This window comes from Tachypleus tridentatus, chromosome 8, assembly GCF_004210375.1.
Source record: "Tachypleus tridentatus isolate NWPU-2018 chromosome 8, ASM421037v1, whole genome shotgun sequence".
NCBI lineage: Eukaryota > Metazoa > Arthropoda > Merostomata > Xiphosura > Limulidae > Tachypleus > Tachypleus tridentatus.
The window spans coordinates 143,239,873-143,264,311 of NC_134832.1; the positions used below are offsets into that span (position 1 = coordinate 143,239,873).

The 24,439-nt window shown below is 35.5% G+C and overlaps 1 protein-coding gene across 2 annotated transcripts in view; it reads left to right on the forward strand.

Annotated features, from left to right (window-relative positions):
* The window catches only part of LOC143223656 (solute carrier family 35 member E1 homolog), a 46,865-nt gene that overhangs the window by 12,146 nt on the left and 10,280 nt on the right, over nucleotides 1-24,439 (forward strand). For both annotated transcript variants that reach the window (XM_076451898.1, XM_076451897.1), the window contains exons 2-5: nucleotides 333-403; nucleotides 13,448-13,585; nucleotides 14,056-14,181; nucleotides 15,287-15,532. In XM_076451898.1, coding sequence (XP_076308013.1) covers nucleotides 344-403; nucleotides 13,448-13,585; nucleotides 14,056-14,181; nucleotides 15,287-15,532 — 570 coding nt within the window. In that variant the 5' untranslated portion in view covers nucleotides 333-343. The remainder of the gene's footprint in view (nucleotides 1-332; nucleotides 404-13,447; nucleotides 13,586-14,055; nucleotides 14,182-15,286; nucleotides 15,533-24,439) is intronic.

Genomic DNA, 24,439 nt, shown 5'->3' on the forward strand with positions numbered 1-24,439 from the left:
ATAATTTTGACAGGTGGTTAAGTATAAGTTACTTTTCTTCTTAACAATAAATATTTTGGGTGCTCCTTGTCATTCTATATTAGAACATTCTCAAAATGATACTTGAGATCTATGGTATATGCTGCTAAACCATTTTGTGTGATATGACAATACCTGTCTGACCTTTCAGTGCATCATTCACAAGTACATGTGACTGTACTTCATTATTCAACTAAATAATTGGTGGTGTTAATAAATTTATTGAACAATATAGAACTTTGTTTAAAATTAATTTTGAGAATATATTATTTAGCTAGTTTTTAAGCCTAACATTTATTTATTTTTTCTTTTAGTCAAAGCAACAATGCCTTTGTTTGTAGTTGTTCTGTCAAGGTTCATTTTAGGTGAAAAGCAGTCATTGAAGGTAAGTGGATTGAACAATAACTTACTTTGTAAGTAAAGTTACCATTATTTTAAGCACATGTGGGTGTTACTAGAGTGTCTTGAAAATTACTTTTATGTGACTAATTCTAGAATAACAAGTGCGTTGTAACATTACACTAATACCAATAACATTCTTAAACACTGTCTTTCTAATTGGCTCACAATACATTTCTAACAAGAAGAGCATAGTATATAGATTAATAGCATTCCTTATTGTAGAAATTGGGTAATTTGGGCTTAATTTATTAATTTTTACTGCACCAACCCATAAGCAATCATCATTAAACTATAGCACTCTTTAAGTAGGAGGACAACTCATCTTCCTTGTGTAATAATCCCAGTTGTTGGAAATGCAAGTGTTTTTAGGGTAAAAGTTTTTATTTCTTTCATTTAATGATTAAATATTTAATCATTAAGCCTATGTATTATTCACACACTAGGAAAGTTTTATTTCTTAAAACAAAGTTAATTTTGTAGATCATCTGGATTTCAAGTTCGTATTTTTGTGTTTTGGACATTCCTCAACAGAAGTCATTCAATACTTTAATGTTGACCAGAGTTACTCTGATGGTCAGTGATATTACTACCATTGTATGCCAGATGGTTGGTTTCATTCAGATCTAAATCTGTGTTTCTGGAATTACTGCTTCTGTTACTTTGGCTGAGCTGGTGCAGTTCCATGCTTGCTTTTACTTCTAATTCTCTCCTCCTTACAAAAATAGGATAACCCCACTTTCATTCTTCACAGTTTTTATTAGGTGGTTATGTGTCTTTTGTTTTCTTTCACCAATTGTATTTTGCTGAACCTTGAACTAACTTTTTGCATGAGTGTCCATTAGTTGAATCTCATCTTTCAGCTTGGAGTTCTCTCTTTCTCACTCATCATCTACCTATCTTTGTATCTTACTTATTCAGTTTCTTTGTTATCTATTCATCTTTTTAAGAGGCTTTAACTCATGACAGTGTCAGCTTTATTGGGTAAACTTGCACATACCATTTTTCCATCCTGTATTTCTTAGTTTTCTACTGTGCCCAAGCTGACATGGTTTCTTTGTTTCTGGGATGTACTTCATTGGATTGCTTTAATTTCTGGTATTTACTTCCCTCAGTCTTCTCTCAGGGATTTCTGTTGCACTCTTTCTTTTTGTTGAGAGTTTTTGGGAGTGTTCCTTATACTTTGGTATCTTGAATTGTTGCAAGTTGTACATCTCTGCTAACTTTGGTTTATTGCCTTTTTGAACTACATGGCACTATCAAGTTCATCCTGTACACAGTCTCAGAAGCTCAACCTTTTTCCTGTTCTGAGATATTTTGTTACTTTCTAATGGTTCCATTCCCTCTCTGAAGGCTGGCTATTGTATGTCTGGATATAACTTTTTTCTGAAGCTGATCCTCTACTTCAGTCCACTGAGAGTTCTGCTCTCCCAGTTTATACACTTATAGACCCCATTTACTGTAGATTAGTGTATTACTCGTGCTTTTTGGGGCAATTTTCCTGTTCTCCCACTCTCAATCTCATCTGATGGCATGGGACTATTCCTCAACCCCACTATAAGGTTTCCCTTTTGTCTTTTTTCTGGCCATAGAGCTATCACTATGTTTTTTGCCTTGGAAATCTCTTGCATTGTTTACCACAGGAATACGTTAGTCATCTTCCATGACTGTTCCTTCCTCCCCAGAACATAGGCTTCTCGATAGGGTAGTAAGGGTATTTCTTTATTAATCCTACATTTCCTTTTTTCCTTATTCAGTCATTTCAATCCAGACTGTATCCTTCATCCTATAGAAGCTGTTTTTTTTTGTTATCTCGCTGATACTGCTCCTTTTCAGGGCAATTGACAATGCCTTTTCTTCTTCCTCTAAATTTATCTTCTTCTCTTTTGACCAGTTGAGTTATTTCTTTATCCTGATAATTTATTCTTCTATGGGTGATGAGACTTCTTTTATTTTTTGTATCTTTTTCCATCAGGTTTGACATCTCATGGCTTCTCTTGCCTCTAACTGGCAATGTTTTCTGCATGGGTTCTTGTAGGCTGGGATGTGAATGACCACAAACTCATTAGTGTCACATTACAGAGTTTTGTCACCATCCAGTCACCATTCTTTACTCTCTGAAGGTGAGTTGTTTATTTGTTCTCTCTTTTTTTTTTTTTTTTTTTACAGGTCTCTTAACCAATTTGTTCAACATATACATTCCTGCTGTAGGGATACGATTTTCCACAAGACAGCTTCTGTAACATATCTATTTATCTTTCATGCCATACTTTAGGAAAAACACACAGTGCACCAGGTGTTAGCCTGTTCTCACACCTAGCTAGTGCCTGCTTTTTATTCCTGGTAACTCTTCTTCAACATTCTCCCTCTCTAATTCTCCCCCTTGAAGAGGAATAACAAGAGAGTACATACTTCTCCAGTTCTAAGCTGCCAGAGAGGTTAATTTTAAATTGTGTGTAAACATCTCTCAATAAAAATGTAGGGCTGGGATGTTGTCTAGAAGTGTAGTACAGGCCATGTCTCTGCACTGCAAACTAAAGAATTTCCAGTGGTAAAGTAAGTTGGATTGGTCTTGTTGTCCTTGGGATGCAGATATAAGATATTTTTCACTCCATTTCATTATTCTAATAAGTATCTTAAGAAAGTATTTTTCCAGTGTAGTAGAGCTCAACTTATTGCCCTAGTCACACTTCATCCACAGATGCAATGTTTTAGCACCATGCAGAAGATTCTTTTGACAATATTTATTGCTCTAACAATTTTATTGGCAAAGAGTATTTGTTAATTAGGAGGTTGCATTCTCAAAGTGTCAAGTAATGCTCCACCAGGTTATTCCACCTCCCAAATGGGCTGTATGTTCCATGGGTTTTCCTCTTTTAACCCTATAATTTAAGAAACAATCTTATCCTTCTCAATACTTTATCACCACAAAGTCCTGCTCCTTCCTCTTGTGTATGTGAAATTATAATTTTTTGTTATGTAGAGAGGTGAGTAAACATTTCTGATGAAAATAACACTTTTCCCTACAGCAAAATGTATTTCATATAGATAATTCTCAGCATAACCTCCAACTCTTTCTTCTCACATCAGATGTATTTCTTTTAGTTCATCAAGAATGATCTTTTGTTCTAAAGCTATTGCTCATGTGGATTGCTGTACAGGGAGAATGTATCACTCATGTATTGGTGGAGGGCAGTAGTCTAAAGGTGATTACATTGTAGGCTAAGAAAGTTTGTTAATATATTGGGAGAGGTACAAGATTTCTGGCACGCACAAAAGTCTTTATGGCAAGAAAGGTGTGTACCTGACTGAAATACGTTTTCAGGTGATGAAATGTTAACTTCAGATGTTTATAAGTTGCATAGATGGTAAAGCATGTTCCTTTAGGATAACAAATGTGATTAAGCATCACTCTTAATTTAATCTTTTATTTCACTGTTAAGTTTTCCAGTCCAATTTTTTTATATCAAAATGTGTATGTAGTGAAGAGCATTTCAATATCTTATCTTTAGTAGGCTGCAGGTGAGTTTGCTATTTGAACTGATTTGGCTATTTTATACTCCCATGTACATAGATTCAGATAAGATCTCTTAAACACAGATTAAAATTTCATCTTAAGTATTTAAGACTGTAATACTTGAGTAATAAAACTGGAATATATATAACATCACAACAGTTTATACATTTCTACCAGCAAAATCAATTCATCACATAAATACTAGTTCATACCAGTGTAGATAATTTTTTTTTTAAATAGGCACATTATGATAAACTTTTATTGGGAAAGTTTGGGCTGAAGTTTCCAGTTGCTGTGTTTATTTACATTTAGGGTTAATGGGTATAATAGCACAGTCTACATGCCCTAGCCACTATGTTTTTGTTACAATATATATATTTTTTTTGTTTTAATCTCTTTTGATCTTCAACCTCCTAAAGCAGCGGACAAGTTGTAGGACTATGTCTGTCATGTTGAGGTTCTGTATGTATGTAGCTCATGTGGTTTATATTTTAAATCTCTTGGAACAAATTACACTTGTTTACATCCTTTTTTCCAACTACATCAGATTTATTTTCGACTTCAAGGACAAAAAAACTTGTCTGTTCCAGAAGTAGTGTGGTGCTCCACATATGTTTTGTTTTCATCTTGGAGTACATTTATTTATTCTGGGCCATCACATTCTACTTTATTTCAATATTATGTGCTTAAACCAGTCCCTCCATTTTTGGAATTTAGAATTCTAGCTTTGTGTGAGAAAAGGTAAGAACACATCAGAAGTTAACACTTTACTTACATTGAAAATGTATTTCCAGTAGGTGTTTTTTTAGAGGTTTGCAATTCTCAAAAGTGGAATTAAGTGGGAATAGCAGATGGAGTTAGCTGAAGAAATTCAGATGGTACAATACCACCCATTTTGGTCCAGTCTGCATACCCCATCTGTTTTGTACCATTTTTGATGGAGTATGGAAACTGGTACACTAAATGTGCATTTTTAAAAAAAATTTGCAATGCTTAGGGAGCAGAAAGAAGATTGAGAGAGAGTTTTTATGTGAGGTAAGTATTTATCAGAAATACATTTTCAGTGTAAAAAAAATGTTAACATTTGAACAAAACTTACAACATAGTATAATTCAACAGGTAAAATATTGTAAATAAAATATTCAGTATTTTGGCTTGTTTTCAATAATAACCAAAATGTACACTAATATAATTAAATAATCAGCTAAATTTGGAGCATAAAAATATTGCTGTTGAAGTTTCTCTTTCTTCGTTTCAGATTACAACATTTAACTTCTGGTATATACAATGGTTGAATTAGAGAAATATTTTATAATTACAATATTTTTAGGATATTTCTAACTTCTTGATATAAAATGTAGTTTTGTGTAAGAGCAAAATTCAAGGTTATTATTAAATTTAATGCATTTAAATGCACCAAATTCAGCCAGTAGAATTCTTAACCACATTTCTGCTGTGGAATAGGCTTCTTTGAATAAGAAATGACACAACTGCTTTGCCATTTCTGCCAAGTTTCTTGACTCTACTGCTACACCTTCCCATTTTATATCTACTACCCCTGTCTTACAACAGTTTTCTCCGAGAATGAACACTACTGAATATACTTGCATAGATTGTGTTTATAATTAGCATATTTGTGCCTGTTTTTATTAGGTTTCATGTGATAAAGTTAGTAAATATTCTTATCATAGCATATGTGATAGGTAATATATTTAATTCAGTGATAACAAATTCATTATGATCCTAGATAAACACAGTACAACCTTCACTGTGTGTTAATAAAACTTATGATGATATTTTATGACCTCTTTGTAGAAGTAAAAACTATTAATAAGGTTTAGATTGAAGTAGTATAAGAAATTTTATAATCCTGGTAGTATTAAAAAAAACTTTAATTATGTGTGTTTTGGAATTTAATTGTTATTTTATCATCAACATGAAAAACCTAGAAAATAATTAACAACTTTATGAAAAACCTCATAAGCCTTTTAATTAAGAAGTTGGTGATATAATTTGTAGAGATGGACTAAAGTTTGGAAAGAATGCATAAAAATGAATGAATTTAAATTTTACAGTACAGGTTGAAAGAAACTGTTGTTTACTTTGCTAAATAATGTTTAAGAGGCACGTGATGACATCCAAACTTTGCTCCTTTTTCCATGCTTTCTACACAATTAAACATGAGTCTTGCTTGTGTAAATAGGTGAGCAGCTTAATGACATTACATATTGCTACTGTTACTAATGCATGTGTAGTATTGCTGAAAAACATGGTAAAATTGGTAAGTTTTTCAACATTCAAAACTTTTGAGCAAATAAAGAACAATGGATGTTAACTTGTCTTAATTCTTTTAAAATTAAAGCCCTCTTAACTTATGTAACAATGATTATGTTTGTACCTTGTAATAATTAAGCAGTATATTAAGTTAAACTATGTAGCTGTTTAGTATCAACAAGGTAAGCATGAACAACATTTTTCACTCTGTCTGTTTATGTAATCCACAGTTAGGCCATGCTTTCACATTTGTGGGTTGCGTACAAGCTAAACGCACACAACACTTGTAGTACAACAACTTCAGGTTTGTAAATCTCTTTATTTATTAGCAAAATTAGTCCAAGAATTCGGTGTAGGTGCCACTTGCTGGTTGCTTTCCCTGTGTTTGAAAGTTCAAAATTAGGAATAATAGAAAATAGCTTTTGTTGCTTTTCCATAACTCATAAGCAAAGAAATAAATATTAGTGATTCCATGGCTGGAAAGGTTAACATGATTGATGACAATGGGAATCAAACCCACAACCCTCAGACCATGCCATACCAACTTCAAATTGAAAAAAACTTGAATAAGATAAAAAGATTACAGTAAGAAATCCTAGCAGCAATATTCAATTCTTGGATAGTTGAAGTAATTGAAAACACTAATTTCAATTAGTTATTTTCTTCCATAATGGTCAGATTTTTGAAAAGGCTGTTATTCATTTTAGATTCACTAGGGTTTCATATGTTTCCTCTATGCAACATGGAGATTGGGTTTGTTGTGCCTATATTTCCACTACTATATGGGAGACTAGCTCTTTGCCCCATTTAGAGGGAGTATCATCATCTGCTGTGACTTTTTTCTCCTTTGGAAGAAATCTTATTGGGCTTGGCTAGCATAGCATTTCAATTCTTTAATAACATCAACTCATTCACTTGAAGATCATTGTTAGCTTGTTTTTAAAGAAGACTCATACTTTTCTTTTAAGATGCAATTTCTGGTTACCAAAAGTTCTCATGTTTCATTCATTTCAGGCATGCCCTTATACGCTCTTTGTTATGTGATTAGTAAAGTAATTCCAGAGGATGCTCTCTGCTCTTGTGTCTCTTATTCTACCTCTTAACTTTTTTTGTTGTGATGGCTCAAGCAGTTCCACATACCCTTATAATTCCTCTTCTCCTAGCTTGCCTGGACCTATATCTGTTCATATATTCATCTTTCTTCAGATGGTGTGCAGTTCTGGATATCTGCATTATTTCTGATACTTGGTCTCTCCACATCATCATTCCTGAAATGTTGTCAACTCAATGAGCATGTCACCATATTCTGTCTTAATATTTTATCATGATCCATTCAGACAATTCCATCTTCATTTCTTACATCAGTTAACTGGGAGATACTTTCGTTTTCTAGAATTTCTCTTTCAGACTTGTAGCCCATTTGGTTTTTAACCTTTCTTGTTCAGAGGGCTTTGAACTAAGTAATGGATTGGCTGTCACACCTAGAATGGATCCTTCTCAAAGAGTAGTTTTAACATTCTCTGGTCTTCCACTAGAAAAATAACTCTCTTAGCCACTGTGGCTAAACAAAGTAATTTTCTTTTAGCCACAATTTTAGGTAGCCAAAAACTGTGTGGTGTATGACTTTTAATATGCATCAATTCCAGTCAGTAAAAAATAGTTGTAATTATGTGAAAATCTACAAGATATTAAGTTTTGTACTATTTTTATTATTCCCCAGCAATCTTTCCTGCCAGAAAAAAACAAAACAAACAAAATAAACATGATAAAGAGGAAAATAGAGATACATTTCTCAAAATAACACAGAAACAAAAAAAATGACTTAAAACTAGAATATGGTAACATGACTAGTAAGTAGATAAATCCAATGGCAGCTCTTCAGCCAAATCATTCTCAACAGATGTGGTAGAAGTTGACACTTGAGGTTCCGAAGCACATTTCTTCAACAGAGAATGGTACCCACGTCTGTCTTTGTGAGTGACCCAGTATCTGAATGCAAAGTCAAAGTTAAAATGATCTAAAGATTTGGACTCCATGGATAAGTTCAGTAACATTTCTGTCTTGGCCACAGACAGACTGCTCCTGGCATTTGTTTTGATGCTGTTGTACCTGCTAATTCCCCTCTCACAGTCAAAAGATGTAACTGGAATTATTAATCCAATTGTTGCAAGCTGAGACAGATTTGGAAAAGTTTCTGTTTTTGTGAGCATCCTGTTCCATTATGTTCCTCAGTAGCAGCCATTCAGTCAGTGCCTCCTCTTCATTGACGAAAGGAGAGAAGTGCTGGATGAGTTTCTTCAGATCATCCTCATCAGATACTGCTCTGCTGTGACATGGGCTAAATATTGAAAAAAATGACATGATGTTAGTGTCTGGGAATACTACTTGTAGTCTTGTGACCACCTCTTCAACAAATGACTCAGCAGCTGATCTGTACTTTTCACATTGTTTATCAGTATCTTTGATGTCATGGCCTCTGTAAGAAGTGTAACCACTGGCATCAGGAGCTTGTGGGAGTTCCTTCAGTGCAGTTCATGTGTAAGGACCAGGGATGTGTACCAGTGACAGATTTGACAGAATTGACCCATCAATAATTGCTTTAGCCTGATCATAAGATCTCTGTAGAGATCTTGACAAAAGTCCAAGAATGCCAACAGCATCAGCCAAAAAATGTGTCATCATGACAAAGCTGTAACATGACATTTGCTGGACCAGACCACGTTGCAAGGTTTGGCCTGGAGTACCACGTTCCATTGCTACAACCTGCAGGCAGCTTATCACAGATACAATACAGTTGACTAGTGCTTGGACAGAATCATTAAAAGAGAGCCATCATGTGAAGAACACTTGCTTGATTTTGTTGCTTTTCTCTCCATGCAGTGCTTTGCTCTCTTCCAGAACCTGACACAATGTGGGAGAATATTTCAGGCTTTTTGCAAACTGGTTCAAAACTGAACTGTATTTCACAAGGTATGGCACCTAGTTTGCTGCCTTTTCAGCTGCCAACTGTAATCTGTGTGCCAAACAATGACTTGTTATTATCCTTGGGCATTCCTCTTTTTTTTTGTGGCAACACCTGTTTTTATTCCAACTATGACATTTGCACCATCAGTTGCAAGTGCAACCAAGTCAACATCAAACAGTTCTTGATCTGTCATGACTGAGCGAATTGTGTTGTAGATAGAATCAGCCCCAGTGTTGGTCAGCTCGTGCACAGCAAGGAATCGACTTGTAACCTCACCTAATGATGAAAGATACCTGATATAAATTATCAGTATAGAGGTGTTTCCTGCATCAGTTGCTTCATCTGCTTCAAGAGCAAAAAATGGGAAAGGCAATGTCCGAAAGTCTGCCTGCATTTCATCGTGAACTACATGATTTAGGGCACTGTACATATCATCCAGAGGCTGGCTGTAAGTGTATATGAACCTCTCTGTTCCACTTTGTGACTGAGTCTGTAGTTTTTTTAGAGAGGTCACTCCCTGTTAAAAAATATATAGGAACTTGTGTTTTGAAATAAGACCACCAATTAAAGTAATAAACAAAGATATTTGGAAGAGGTAGCTAGCTACTTAATATTTGATAGATATTTTCAAAATGTTTCACTTTTAGAAAATTGTCGAATTGCCTTTTGTTTTAAGAAAATAATGTAGAAAACAGAAAGTATCTTATTAATACTAGAATGAAGAATATTCTTACATTGAATACTTGTAGTGAAAGGAGGGAATGAAACTTCACAGTTGGGGTGGCTTCCTTTGTTTGTACAAGTAATGTGGCCATCTGTGCCTGAATGCCACCTTTACACCCCACATACACATTCACAGCAGCAGTTGACATGTCCTTCAAAACTTGTGATGCTACTGCACTGCGATGATCTTACCATGTGTGCTTCACCAAGTCGTCTTTTTTAGGCTTAGTAGCAGTTTTCCCAGTGGTAGCATAAATATTTGTCTTCTTGTTGTCCCTGCATAATTTGCAATGAAATGTATTTTGTTGGGAAACATGTTCCAGCCAAGAAAACTGTGAAAACCAAGTTTTTTTAACAACTCTGTGAAAATCGTGGGTATATATATTTTTTCATACCGACAGTCTGATCACTGCTGCAAGCTTTAGTTTCTTCAGAGCTGTCTTTTTTTTGGAAGTGGATTTCCCACCATCAGTTGATGTTATTGCTTCGACCATCTTTTGAAAAAAAACTTGATATATCTGTTTAGACGTCTTTTTATCTGATTTAGGAGTTGTCATGATCTCAATTCAAACATATGTCAAATGAAACTTGGGATTTCCGCTTTGATACAGACCATGTGTTGTTTTGACAAAAGTCAGGTTTTCTCTGATTACTGTTTGTGTACCACAGGCAGAATCAAACATGTAGCATAAGAAATGAAAATAAAAGAAATCATTAGCACAGCTGAGTAATAATTTTTTTTAAAATTTAATTTGTTTGCTGTCATATCCCTGAAATCATAAAAATAGATATATAAAGAAAATATAGATTACAGTCATTGATAGTTTTTAAAGATGCTTCTTCAACTTGCTGGGGGGCACCTCTGGTCATTTGTCATCATTAAGGGTGTGGATGGCGATAAAAACCACGAAAGCTGTTAAGACCAAAACTGAGCAGAATAAATAAAGGAAAACCATCCAAGACCAAAAAATTATTATCTTTCACCACTGTGGCAAAACCAACACTAGGTTTTTTAGCCACAGGCTGTTTCTTTTTGCCAATTATGATGTGGCTAATGGCTAGCGGAAGCCTAGTCTCTTATCATCATCTTTGTGACCCCATCTCATTACCAAGTCTTCTATTTTTTTGTCACCAGACACAGACACTGCAACTCTTTAGATGTATTCTTGAGTAAAGATTGGGTCAATCTTTTTATACATTTGTATTCTCTTCAACTTCTTCATTTGCTACACACTTTGTCAGATTATTTTTATTGCTCCCTTTGGTACTTCTGAACCATAGTTTCTACTCATTTTCCTCTTAAAATCCCAAGAACCTCTTCCATTTTGGAAAACCCTTTTATATCAGCCTTGAGCATTCACCTTTCACCATGATGATCCTTGATTTCATATTTATTCATGGTTTTTGTCTGGACCCTTGCAAGATATGCAGTGTTTTCTTGCAGAGTAGTCATTTTCCAATTTTCACTTGTTGATCATCTGTTTTTGCAGTATTTCAGTGCAAGTTGGTGTGGCTTTTTGACAATGGTCCATTTACCACTCTTTCTCTTCATTTTCTATTTCATTTAGCTTTTTGAATGTAGTCTGTCCATTTTAGTCTTCACTGATTATAGGATGGTTTTGTTGATCACCTTCCTTTGTTTCCTTGTCCATTTTCCTTTTCTCTTCTTGGTTCTTATGAGCCTCTTCTGAGCCTTTCTAATCAGTTGTTTTCCTCTTCTGGTTTATCTTTCAAACTGGAACCTTTATTTAGTTCTCAAGGCTTTCACATGTTTACCATTTGAACTTTTGACCATCTGTTTTCCTGTGCTGTCTTTCTCTTAAGAATATTTTTTCATTTTTCCTTGTAGAAGATGTCACTCTATTTTTTTCTTTGATGTCTCCAACAATCTTTATCACAAAGAAAAATTGATTTTATGCTCAGATTATCCCTCCACCCACTCACAAGACTTGGGCTGCTTGTTTTCTCCCATCACTTTCTTTTTCCTTTATTTTCTGTACAGTTCTTCAGACCATGATGGCCTTCTTTGTTCTGCTTGAGCTTTTTGCTGTAATATAACTCCCAATGCTCCTTTATCAGCAATCCACATCATTTTTTTTTTGCAATGGGATTTCTCTTATTCTTGTGGCTTATCTCTTTCCACATTGACCAGCTGATTTAATCTGGCATGTTTGTTCCTCCATAGAAGCTTGCACCTTTCATCTTTTTTTTGTCATGTTGCCTCCTATGATGTTTAATTCATGGCTTCTCATGCCTTTAGTTGTCAACATCCTCTGGATAACATATTACAACTGTCAACATCTTTGTTTTACAATTCTTACATCACATTCTACAATTTTTCCAGAGGCTGTTGGGAGTTAAATTTTTTACAATTTCTTTTTAATTGCAGCTTTACACTTTACCCCTAAAATACATACAACAAATAATTATCCTTTACTAATAACACTAGAGAGAGTGAAATCTAACATATATCCAATGTTGCCTTAGAGAGAATAGTTTCTCTAAATCTGCAATTATCAGGGAATACCAGAACATGTTAAACCCATTTGTCCACAATGGGTTTCCATTGCTAAGGTGGGGTTTTCTGCAAGACACCTTCAGCTGCATATGCATATATACATAGATATTTACCTTCCACGTTATATAATGTACATTAAAATTAAATTAACAGTAGCAGCTAGTGTTTCCATCCTGCTAAACTAGTCAACTTTTACCACTTATATTTGCAGTAACCTATTTCACAATCTTTAAGTGGCAGATCTTGTGCAGCTGAAGAGATTATTCATATTAGGCTTGTGCATATTTGGTGTTCTTTCTTATGTAGATTTCTCCATCTTAATTTCTTCTAGTGAAGTGCAAGAACATTTACTTCCCCAGTATGAAGCCACTCAGGTGGTTAATATAGAGAATTCCTTTTTGGGTCAGTGTAATCCTACTGGTAGGAGACTGAGTAGATGCACTTCTTGATTGATCTAAAAGCATAGTAAAGGATACCTCAAACAATAAGAAGTAGACTGTTGCATGAAGTTGGAAGATGATACATTAATTATGGCTAGGGTAATATGTCACGCTATACTCTATGTGATAAGTATTTACATGGTGTACTGAAAAGAATATTCAGGCGTAGGAGCAAATCATTCCAGACCCACATCCTTATGAGGACTCAAGACTTATCCAATTTGTTTTAATCAGTTAGCATATATTGAGCATATTTACTCCTGTTGTTAAAATTCATCAGTGATAAGTGCAGGATGTGTATTGTGTTGTTATCTAATATTTGTGTTTTAAGATTGAAAACAATTTTATAATCTATGCAGGAGGCTTTATTTTTAAAACACATACATTGACTTGATAGTGTTTCGTTTTGATGTATCATTAGTTACTTAAAAGAAATGAACTAGTGTCAGTAACATAAATTAGAGTTATGACAACTGTATGGTTTTGTGTTTATTGAAGCATTATATTCATGTAAGTGTAATTGCCTTTAGTCAAGAAGCATTTCAGTATAAACTTGCTAACCACTTTTATTCATTATCTTTGCTATTCTTTAGGTCTATTGTTCACTACTACCCATAATTATTGGTGTTTCAATTGCAACTGTAACAGAGTTATCTTTTGATTATATTGGGCTATTAAGTGCTTTGCTGTCTACACTCTGGTTTTCACTCCAAAACATTTATTCAAAAAAGGTAAGTTAATTTCTTGGTTTTAGCCTTGAAGCTTTCTCCTCAGTTCTGAGTGTGATATGCTTATTTATTAAACATATTTTATCTTAGTACAACTATATTAATATTAAACACTCGGATGTTGAAGGAGTGATACTTAGGTCCATTTACAATATAATGTATTATTTAACATTAACTAAACATTCACATCATAGAAAAGATTTTCATTCATATGCTGGTCTATTTGGTGTAGTATTTCTCTTTTAATAATAAATAATTATTTAATCTGAGAAAAGGATTGATTTTTAGTTTTTGTATAAAGGATTATGAATATGATATGTTTGGAAGTGAAATATCCCAAAATAAGGACCAGTAGAGGTTTTACAATTTGCTTAGATGAAGTAAAGATAAAGTCAGAGGACTTCATCTGTCATGACTATACACATGTATGTAAGTAAATAGAATAGCAAGCTACAGTGATTTGTTTTCTTTAGGTGTTATTTGACACAGGTGTTCACCACTTAAGACTTCTTCATATCCTTGCACGTCTAGCTCTCATAATCTTTTCTCCATTCTGGCTTATGATAGACCTTAGGAAGATATTGAAAACTACAAATCCAGTAAGTTTGTATATTTAGCAATGTTTTCATGTCTATCTCAAAAACTAACTACCAGAAGAAAGGCTGACAGTGTGGTATACCACTCACTTGGCTTATTGGCAGTTTTCTTACTAAGAATGCTATGATAGAATATAACAGGTAATGACAAAAAAAAAAGTAAAGTTTTATGACAAATTCATAATCCAATAAATATCTTGATTCCTATGTCCTCAACACTTTAAGAATATACAATGTATAACTATAAAAGCTTTCTTTCAACTGTGTGGTTTCAGTGAGAATAAACTTCATAGGCTTTAATGTGCTCAACTTTCAGCAAAAGGTCCCAACAAATTATTCAGTTCAATATTATCATTGAGTTTTTAGCCCTTCATCTGTATTATGTTTTAAATCATAATTTGTAATTATTTCATATTTGTTGATCAGTCTTTCAAAGAGTACCCTAGTAACTAACACTAACATGAATTAAAGTTTATGTATATTGTTAAATACAACTACTATCTAGTTGTTTTTACTTACTTACAGTGTAACTTATTTATAACTGTAATGATTTTGTTCAAGTATTTTTATTGTAAATATTAGAGTATGTGATATTAACATTTTTTTGTATCTGTTATGCCATTTTTTTATTTTACTTTTTTGTACTTTTTAGTCTAAAAATGGAATTTTCGAGTATCGTATGTTTCTCAATGATCTGAGTCTGCATAAAGCACTGCATAAAATTAACTTACTCTCTAACAACAATAATTAGAATAAAATTCCATTAGAGAGTTTAAAAATCTTCTTGTATATTTAGTTTCATTATATCAATTTTGAGATTTTTTTTATATTCTACTATATATCTACTCTTTGTAAAGAGGTTAAAACTATTTTCATGAATATTTTTAGTTTTATGTAATGTTATGCACATGTTTTGCTTTGTCTATTTTGTTTTAGCTTAAATGGTGACTAGAGAAAATTTTGTTTTAGGTTATTAAAACATTAATTGCATCCTTATATTTCTATAGATTTTTACCAACTGATTATAGTGTATAATTTTATGTTGTAAGTTTAGGTTTTGAGTGCTTGTTTATTGCAGATTTTGTTTTTTGTTTGTTTTATTTTTCAGTTACATGATTCAGACTCATTTGTCATGTGTTTTTTGCTCTTCTTGAATGGATTTCTAAACTTCATCCAAAACGTAATTGCATTCAGTCTGTTGTCATTGGTGTCACCACTGACCTACTCTGTCTGTAATGCTACAAAACGAATCTCTGTTATAACTATTTCCTTGCTCCTGCTGAGAAATCCAGTGACATTATTCAACTTATTTGGGATGTTACTCGCAATTCTTGGAGTTCTGTTTTATAACAAAGTAAGTATACCTTTCATGATGTACCTGTATGTTGTACAATATTGATAAAGATTTATACTAATAGTTTTGTGTGTTTAATCTCCATAAGTAGTAGTTTCTAACAAAAAAAATGCTTTCAAACAAGTGTGATTTAATATAAAATTTTATGAAATTCTAATATATTCATTTATGTATTTACATTTCATAAAAAATGTCAATTTAAACTAACCTTTTTGCTACATTATTATGCTATATATACTAAACAAAATTACCAGCTAAATACCATGTACAGTGTTTATTTGATTGATATCATGTGGATGATGGGATGTTTTTCATGTGCTTCTTTTACCGTCACTAAGGCAGTACTGAAAGGGGGAACTAGAATGGCTGAAATACTTGAAGAAAATAAAGTAAAGTAAAGGATATTTTAGAGTTTCTTTGGGGTGTACTCTAAAACGTTTTGAATGTTTTGTGGTGGTTAGAGGTCAGAAAGCTGGAATATTTTTGTGATGAATGGACAGACATACAGCCAAAAGGCAATTTGTATTATATAGATATGTTACTTCAATTAGAAAGATTAAAGATCACTGTTGAGACTCTATAACATTTAAATTTTTTTAAATTAGAGTTTACATTAATTGTTCTTATTCGGTATGTAATCTGCTCTCACTTGTAGCTTTTCTGCTTGTGCTGCCCTCTATAAGTGGACTTGTTTTGCTCATCTAATCTCATGTTTTTCCATGTGATATTGCTGCACTGTAGCTTGTAAATAAACATACAACAGCCCTCCACCAATAAAAGTGTGACAGGACCTCCTAGCACAACTGGCTCCCTCTGTACTGATTGCTCAATGATCACTTTGAGATTAGGTAAGAAAGTTACACCAGAAGTGAGGAGGAAGGATAGGAAGTGTGAGAAGAGATGAGTATCTATTGGAAACATATTTTCAGTAATGGGAAATACAACTGCAGTATGTAACCCTTCACTCACATATATCTAGAACCCCATGTTGAAGTGATGGGGAACCACTATAAAAGTTCCCATCAGGAAGTATATGAAGGATATTGTCACATTATGGAATGTGACAATCTCTACCATTTGTGGGGGACCACACCTCATCTTGTACCAGGGTTCTCTCTCCACCTTGGAAGAGGGGGAAGTGTTGCAAGAATGGGCTTGAATATACAACCACAGCCCAGAACCTGCATAATGTTTATGAAAGTTTTATATGTGTAGTGCAACTAGGGAACATCAGACTGTATGTGGTGAGTTCACTCTAGTTCAAAGCCAGACAGCCTCAAGGGTTTGATCTTAGATGGAGTGTACTAAAAACATCAGTATCCTGGAACTCTTGGTCATCCATCAGGCATATTTCTGTTTTCTCCCTTGACTTGTGGGACACTTGGTTATGATCCACTCCAACAATTCTACTATTGTTTCCCAAGTCAATCATCAAGGTGGGACTTACTCTAGGGACTTTAGATTTTGTGCATTGGCTCCTTGGTGTGGATTCCTGTATATGGATGTCTTTCAGACAAACCTATAGGGCAAATGTCTCCTTTTTTCATTCAGAAGGGACTAGAGGGGCTTGCTGATTCTCCAAAGTCAATAAAGAAGCTTCGATCTGGTGACATATTGGTGGAAGCATCGACATCTTAACACAGTGAGCTCCTCTTGCATTCAAAGGTGATTTGGGATATACATATGGAGGTTACACCTCATGCTACTTTGAATTCATCTCATGGAGTTATTGTTGAAAGGGATTTGAAGAACATCCCCGACTCAGAGATTCTCACTGGTTTCTTCACCCCAAGGAGTTTGCAGTGAGATATATCTCCACTCACAAAGATGGAATAATGATACTGACCAATGTCCTCATTCTGACATTTACATCACCACATCCACCAGCCACCATCAAGGCAGGTTATCTTAATTGCAGGATATGGCCATACATTCTAAACCTTGTCAGATGTTTCCAGTGTCAGCAGTTCAGTCACTCAAAGATGTCATGTCATGATTCCTTGATGTGTGCTCATTGCAGTGGCAACGACAACGATGCCTATGAGTGTGAAATGGACCATCTTTGCATCAATTGCAATGGCTTTCATCCATCCAACATTTGTTCTTTCCCTAAATGGTTGGAAGAAAGAGGTGCAGCATTTGAAAGTGATTCAAAACATTACTTACCCTGAGGCTCAAAAGTTACTGTCCACCACTTCATCTTGGGATGTATGCTGCTGCACTTTGTTCCACAACTACAGTTGGAGTGCAAATGGATCTCTCTGTGCCTCCAAAAGAATCATTCTCAAACCAAATGAAAAGTCTTTATTACTCCATAGTTAAAAAAGTTGATGAATCAACTTGAACACCCATCTCTGTCCCTAACATATATTCCAGGGGAACTTTAATGGACATCATCCCCTCTGGGGAAGTGCTGATAATGGTAGGAGGTGTCACTCTGTAGAGCAAGTGCTTTCTGATCAAAATCTTTCTCTTTTCAATATTGGCTCTTCAACTTATTTCCATGAACCTAGTAAGTCCTTTACTGCTATTGATCTCTCAGTTTGATTTTCTTCACTATTCTCCCATTTTTCATGGAGTGTTGACAATAATTCATGAGGCAGTGATAATTTTCCTATAATTTTGAGAGAGACTGGCCATGGTTGATGCCACCCAATCCATCTTCCCAGGTGGAAGCTGGATCAAGGAAACTGGACCTCTTTCACTGCTCTCACAGAACTTGATCCTGCCATTGTCTATAAGCCATCAATAGATGACTGTGTGACAGCAGTAACTGACTGTATTATACAAGCAGCTGCTCAATATATTCTTAAAACCTCAACTCGTTTTCCACGATATCCTCGTCCATGGTGGAATCCTGCCTGCCACATGGCATGGAAGGCTCAAAAAACAGGCCTGGAATACTTTTAGTAGGTATCCCACACTATTGCATCCCAAAGCTTTCTAGCAGGCCCGTGCACATGCTCGGTGGGTAAAACGTCAAAGCCAAAAGTAATCTTGGCTTCACAACCAGCATATCTTCTACCACCAGTTCCAAAGTCATATGGGACAAGATTTGAAAGGTCAGTGGGCAATGTAATTCTGTTCCACTCTCAATCTTGCTCTCTGATGGCCAGGAAGTAGCTGATACTCTAGATGAAAGCTTCTGCTGAGTATCTAGCACTTCTGCTTCTTCCTCCACCTTCTTAGCCATCAAGACCTTGCCAGAGCGATCACCTCTTTCCTTTTGAGCTGATTGTCTGTATGACTATAATCATCCCTTTACACTGGTGGAACTCAAACTGGTTCTTCATTGGTCTGGCAGTACATCAGTTGGACTTGATGATATACACTAAGAAATGCTGCACCATCTATCTCCTGCTTCTGTTTTTATTCTTCTGATTGTTTTTAACTGGATCTGGCAGGAGAATGTTGTTCTGATGCTTGGCACCAGGGTATTGCCCTACCTTCAAACTACCATCCAATTGCTCAATTGCTTTGACTAGCTGTCTCTGTAAGACCTTAGAGACGATGGTTCCTCAAATCAAACAACCTCCTCTTGCCCACTCAGCGTGAGTTCTGACAACAGTGCTCCACTATAGGCCACCTAATTTGACTTGAAACGTCAATCAGAGAAGCCTTTCTCAAACAACAACATCTTGTATCAATATTCTCTGACATTTGAGAAGGCTTGTGATACAACATGGTGGTATGGCATTTTGTGAACCCTCCATATATATATTGGTTACGTGGCTGTTTACCCATTTTTATTTAAAATTTTTCAATGAACAGGAAATTCCAAGTTTGTGTGGATTCGACACTATCCCATTTTTTTCTACAGGAACTTGGAGTCCCTCAGGGCTGTGTTTTGAGTGTCACACTTTTCAGTATAAAGATTAATGCCATCACTGAACAACTTCCTCTTACTGTGGCAAACGGGCTCTCTGTTGACGACTTTCGCATCTCATATCAGTCGTTGACATGAGATATATTGAGCGACAGCTACAGACCGCCCTCAATCGTTTACTGAAGTGGATCACAGCAAATGGTTTTAACTTATCTCTCTAGAACCATTTGCATGCACTTTTGCTGCCAACAGGGTATTCACTTTGATCCTAAACTTGTTGAAGTTGTGCTGTCTGTGGTGCCTGAAACAAAGTTCTTGGAGCTTATCTTTGACCATAAGCTGACCTTTATACCACACATCAAGCAGCTATGGGTCAAATGTACAAGAGCACTGAACCATCCTATGTGTCCTCTCTTCCACCACTTGGGGAGAGGATCAATGTTCTGTGCTAAAGATATATTGTGCCTTTATTCTGTCGAAATTCAACTATGGATCACTGGTCTGTCTCTGCCAGGACCTCCGCCTTACAGATGATGGATCCATTCATCATCAAGGACTTTGGATCTGCAGTGGGGCTTTCTGCACTTCACCAGTTCAGAGCTTATACATAGAATCTCATGAACCTTCTTTGCTCCTCTGCTGTTTGCAACTGCCTTTACTATATGCTTTGTTCCTTACCAAAGTATCCCACCTGGGATTGTTTTTTTCTTCCTTGGTGGGCCACACTTATTCAGAACAGATGATCTGCCATTGCTCCCTTTGGCCTTCATATCCAGGCACCTTTGGATGAATTGGGTCTGTCCTTGGATAACATTGCCGTATTCATTGGTGTCAGCCCATCCCACCATGGCTTATTACAATACCCAAATGTGACCTATCTTTAAGTCATCTGAGAAAAGCAGACACTCCTGATTGGAAATACTGTCTGTTATTTGCTGAACATCTTTTGAATCATCCTTCCATTCCTATTTATACAGATGGTTCAAAATCAGGTGACTGTGTGGGCTCTGCCATGGTTTGTTGTGGTTTGGTGGTTGCATGCAGATTCCCCTCTACAGCTTCTGTGTTCACTGCTGAACTGTACACCATTTCTCTTGATCCTGGATCACATAGAAGCTGAACAGTACTTAAATTGCACTATATATACTGACTTGCTTAGTTCTCTGCTGGCCCTGGAATCTCAGGTTAGCTTACACCCTGTTCTTGCCAATATTCAAAACTGACTGGCCCATTTCTCTTTAACATCTACTTCTATCCAGTTTTTCTGGATACCGTGCCACGTTGGTATTTGTGGGAATGAGCTCATTGACACAGCAGCTAAATCTATCACCTCTGGCACTGTCACTGCTGTGCCTGTTCCATACATGGACTATGGTCCTGTATACAAAGCTTGGCTCCTTGTCAGTTGGCAGTTGACTTGGAGTGAGCAACGTGAAAACAAGCTTTACCAAATAAAACCCTATATTGGACTTTGGCCATCTTGCTTGTTCTAATTAGACTACACATTGGTCACAGTTTTTTAACTCATCATTTTCTATTATCTGGAAGTGATGCACCAGTGTGTTGTTTGTGTAATACTCATGTCACAATAAGACACATTTTACTTTCTTGCCATCATTATGACTCTCAATGATGACACCATTTTAAATACATTCTGTCCCAAGGTTTATCCATAAGTTTAGACAGTGTTATTGGTGATGAAGATACTGTCCATCTCGGGAAATGTTAGTTTTTTAAAGGCCATTAATCTTTTTAATTCTATTCAAGTTTTTTAATTTATACATTAGACCTTTTTTAATGTGATTCCATTTTGAGAATCATAGTCTATCTAGTTTGATTTGAAATTAGAAAATGTCTGTCACGTCAAGTATTCGACACCAGGACTGGAAAGGCCAAGTTCAGGTGACTAATGCTGCTTTCTGAACTACCCGTTAATCATCCTGGTGAGTTATTATTAAAATTTTGCTACAAGTCTTTTAAAACTTTTATTACTTTACTTTCTGAAAATGGCCATAATGTCAAATAACTCGGAACCAGGACTGGAAAGGCCAACTTCAGGTAACTGACGGTGGTTTTGAACTTACCTGTTAGCCTTTTTGGCAAGTTATGATAATTACAATTATGCTACAGAAAGTCCTTTATGTAAAACTTGTATTACTGTAGTTTTTCTCTTACTGCTGTAGACTAGATGTAAACATTGGTTTTAATGCTATTTATGTTTAGTTTTACCTTAATTTCCTTTCATGAATTTTACTGAATTTACTTTAATTTTAAATTTTTTACCAGATGTTTGGTGCAGATAACCTAGCTGTTTTGTGCCATAAAACACCAAACCAACCAACCAACCATTTTGCACGTTGGACTCTATTTGGAGTTCACTCACATTGGTTTCATCTGCCAGCTTGTCATTGCCTGGGGGCTTTACACTTGGTGGCAAATTCTCTTTCTTGACCAGACAGAATTCCTCATACAGAGTGGCCCCTCCATCCTTAGGTCTTTCACTGAATCTCATTCCTGTTGAGTACTCCAGTAATTGATGCCTTCTCCACTTCCAAATTTTCACTCTTGTGCTCTCGGGTACCTCATCTAGTTGCTTTGCTAGTGGATGTTGTCAGGTAGGATTGTTTTCGTCTCATTTTGTATATATGTGCCCTTCTCTTTGGCTTTGGATCATGACACTCTATATCAGGTCCTTACAATACACCCCTTTTGACCAGTTCTGTCTTGATTTCTGTTTCTTCACCAACTGGTGTCCAGAGCACCCATTTCTTTGCCTCAGTCCAAGTTCTTCTTGCTACAACCTCATAGTGTTTTTTTGTCTTCTTTTCTGGAATTTGGCTGGTCCCTTGTGCATTGGTTAGATTTCTTAGACAGTGTAGCTCTTCTACTCACTGTGTTTATGAATGAGAGTGGTGTGTTTTTTTTACTGCTTGTCCATTTCCCACTCTTATACTGTTGCTCATTTACCACAGCATGATATCAGTTGGACTTTTTGATTACCTTTTGACTTTTGTGCTATGGTTCCATCCTTTTCTCTCCTGCTTTCTTACCTTTGTTTAGTTTTATCTTATTCATTGTCCACTCATTTGATTCTTTTGCCCAATTGAAACTTTAATGTGGTTCTGCACACTTACCCAGGCCTCATTTGAATCATTGGTACCTTGTTCGTTAGCTCACTATACCGTCTCTCTCATAAAACCACTTTCTTTCTTCGTGCTTGTGATCATCACAAATCTTCATGTACTGGATTCCTCTTGTACTTTGTTTCACAGGCCATCATTGCTCTTGTTCCCTGATCAGTTGTTTCTTTCTAAAACTCAAGCAATTCAGGAAGGTGATCATTTCTTCTCTCCCATTTTTCTTTTGTTTGTCTCAGCCATTTCTGATTATATGGAAATTAATTGACTTTTATCTTGTTTGAGTGTTAAAATATGCCACACACAGCTCCATTTCATGGTTCCAGTGATTGATTTTTTCTTGCCATGGATCCCTTCTTCTTTCAATAATTTCTTGTCCTCTATGCTTACTGAATGGATTCTCAAGTCATCTATATTACATATTCCTCCCTGGATGGATTTCTTTATAGGCTGTATCATCACATTAACTCCTCCACTTGACTCATTCTGTGACCTTGCACTTTCACTGACCCTTGTTCAAGGTTTTCTACTCTGGAGTATAGAATTTTCCCAACACCTTATTTTCCATAGTTTCCAACATTTAGTAGTTTTGTCTCCCTCAGGATATTGCTTATTTCTAGTCTTGATTCTCCATTATACTAACCAGTTTTCATGGTTAAGTACACATCTTTTACTTTACCTATTTCTACTCATCATTTATTTGTTTCTTAAAATGCACACAATAACAAATGTTACTTCACATAATATAACTACTTCTCTTCTCTAAATATGCATTGAGTCAGGGGTAACAGAAAATGTTAAACCCATTCACTCTGGCTGCAGTAGATGGGTTTTTTATAAGATCACTAAGGCTATATATATATATATATATATATATATGTGTGTGTGTGTGTATGTGTATGCACATGCGTGCGTGTGCACACATGTCTGTCTGTCTGTCACTGTTCATTGCATAATGTTCATGGACTAAGCAAATACCAGGGGTGTGTCTACTCACATTCACACCTGGTGGCTTTTCAAAGTGTATTGTGGTAACCTACTGTACTTTCTTTAGTAAAAAGCCTTTGTGGCAGATAGGTTCAGGTAGGTCCACATATCACTGCACCACTTCTCCAATGGGAATTCCTCCCTCTTTGGTTGTTGAGCAGAGCAACATAAATCCTTACCACTTCCCAGTCTTCAGGCACTGAAGTAGTTGGCTTGGAGAGTTCTTCACTGTTCTTGTTGAATTAATATTAATGCTAAGAGCTGCAGTCTATGAACAAAGTGAGTGGCAGTTGTTCATTGATTCCTTCAGAAGAGGTCTTCATAATGGTAATATATATGCTTCTTCTTTTATTCCTCAATTGTTTACTTAAAGGAAATATAGAAAAGTCTCTAACTTCTTAATAATGTCAAATACAAACAACATGGTTGGCTTCTTTGTGGGGACTGAAAAGTTGGGTCAACAATCCAGTTATACAAAGTTTCTATATTTTTTATTTGAATGGGACAACAGAGCACAAACTCAGCACTGGATAAAGAAGCAGTGGTCATGCAGAATCAACCTGATGTCAGTATCAAAAAACATTTAATGTGCAAGTTTGGTTGATACAAAGAAAGTCGTGATACTTCCATTTCACACAGAACTGGGCTTGTTGAAGCAGTTTGTAAAGGTCTTAGACAAAGATGGCAACTGTTTCAAGTATCTGTGTGGGCACTTTACAGCTCTTTCAGAAGTGGAACTTAAAGAAGAGATTTTTATTGGTCCTCAGATTAATAAATTGATTTCATATGAGAATTTTAAAAGGACAATGAGGAAAGTTGAAAAAGAAGTGTGGATTACCTTTAAAGATGCTACTGACAACTTTTTAGGAAACAACAAGGACCCAAGTTACAAAAATATTATCAGTAACATGCCTGATAAATTCAAATACTTGGGTTGTAACGTGAGCTTGATAGTTC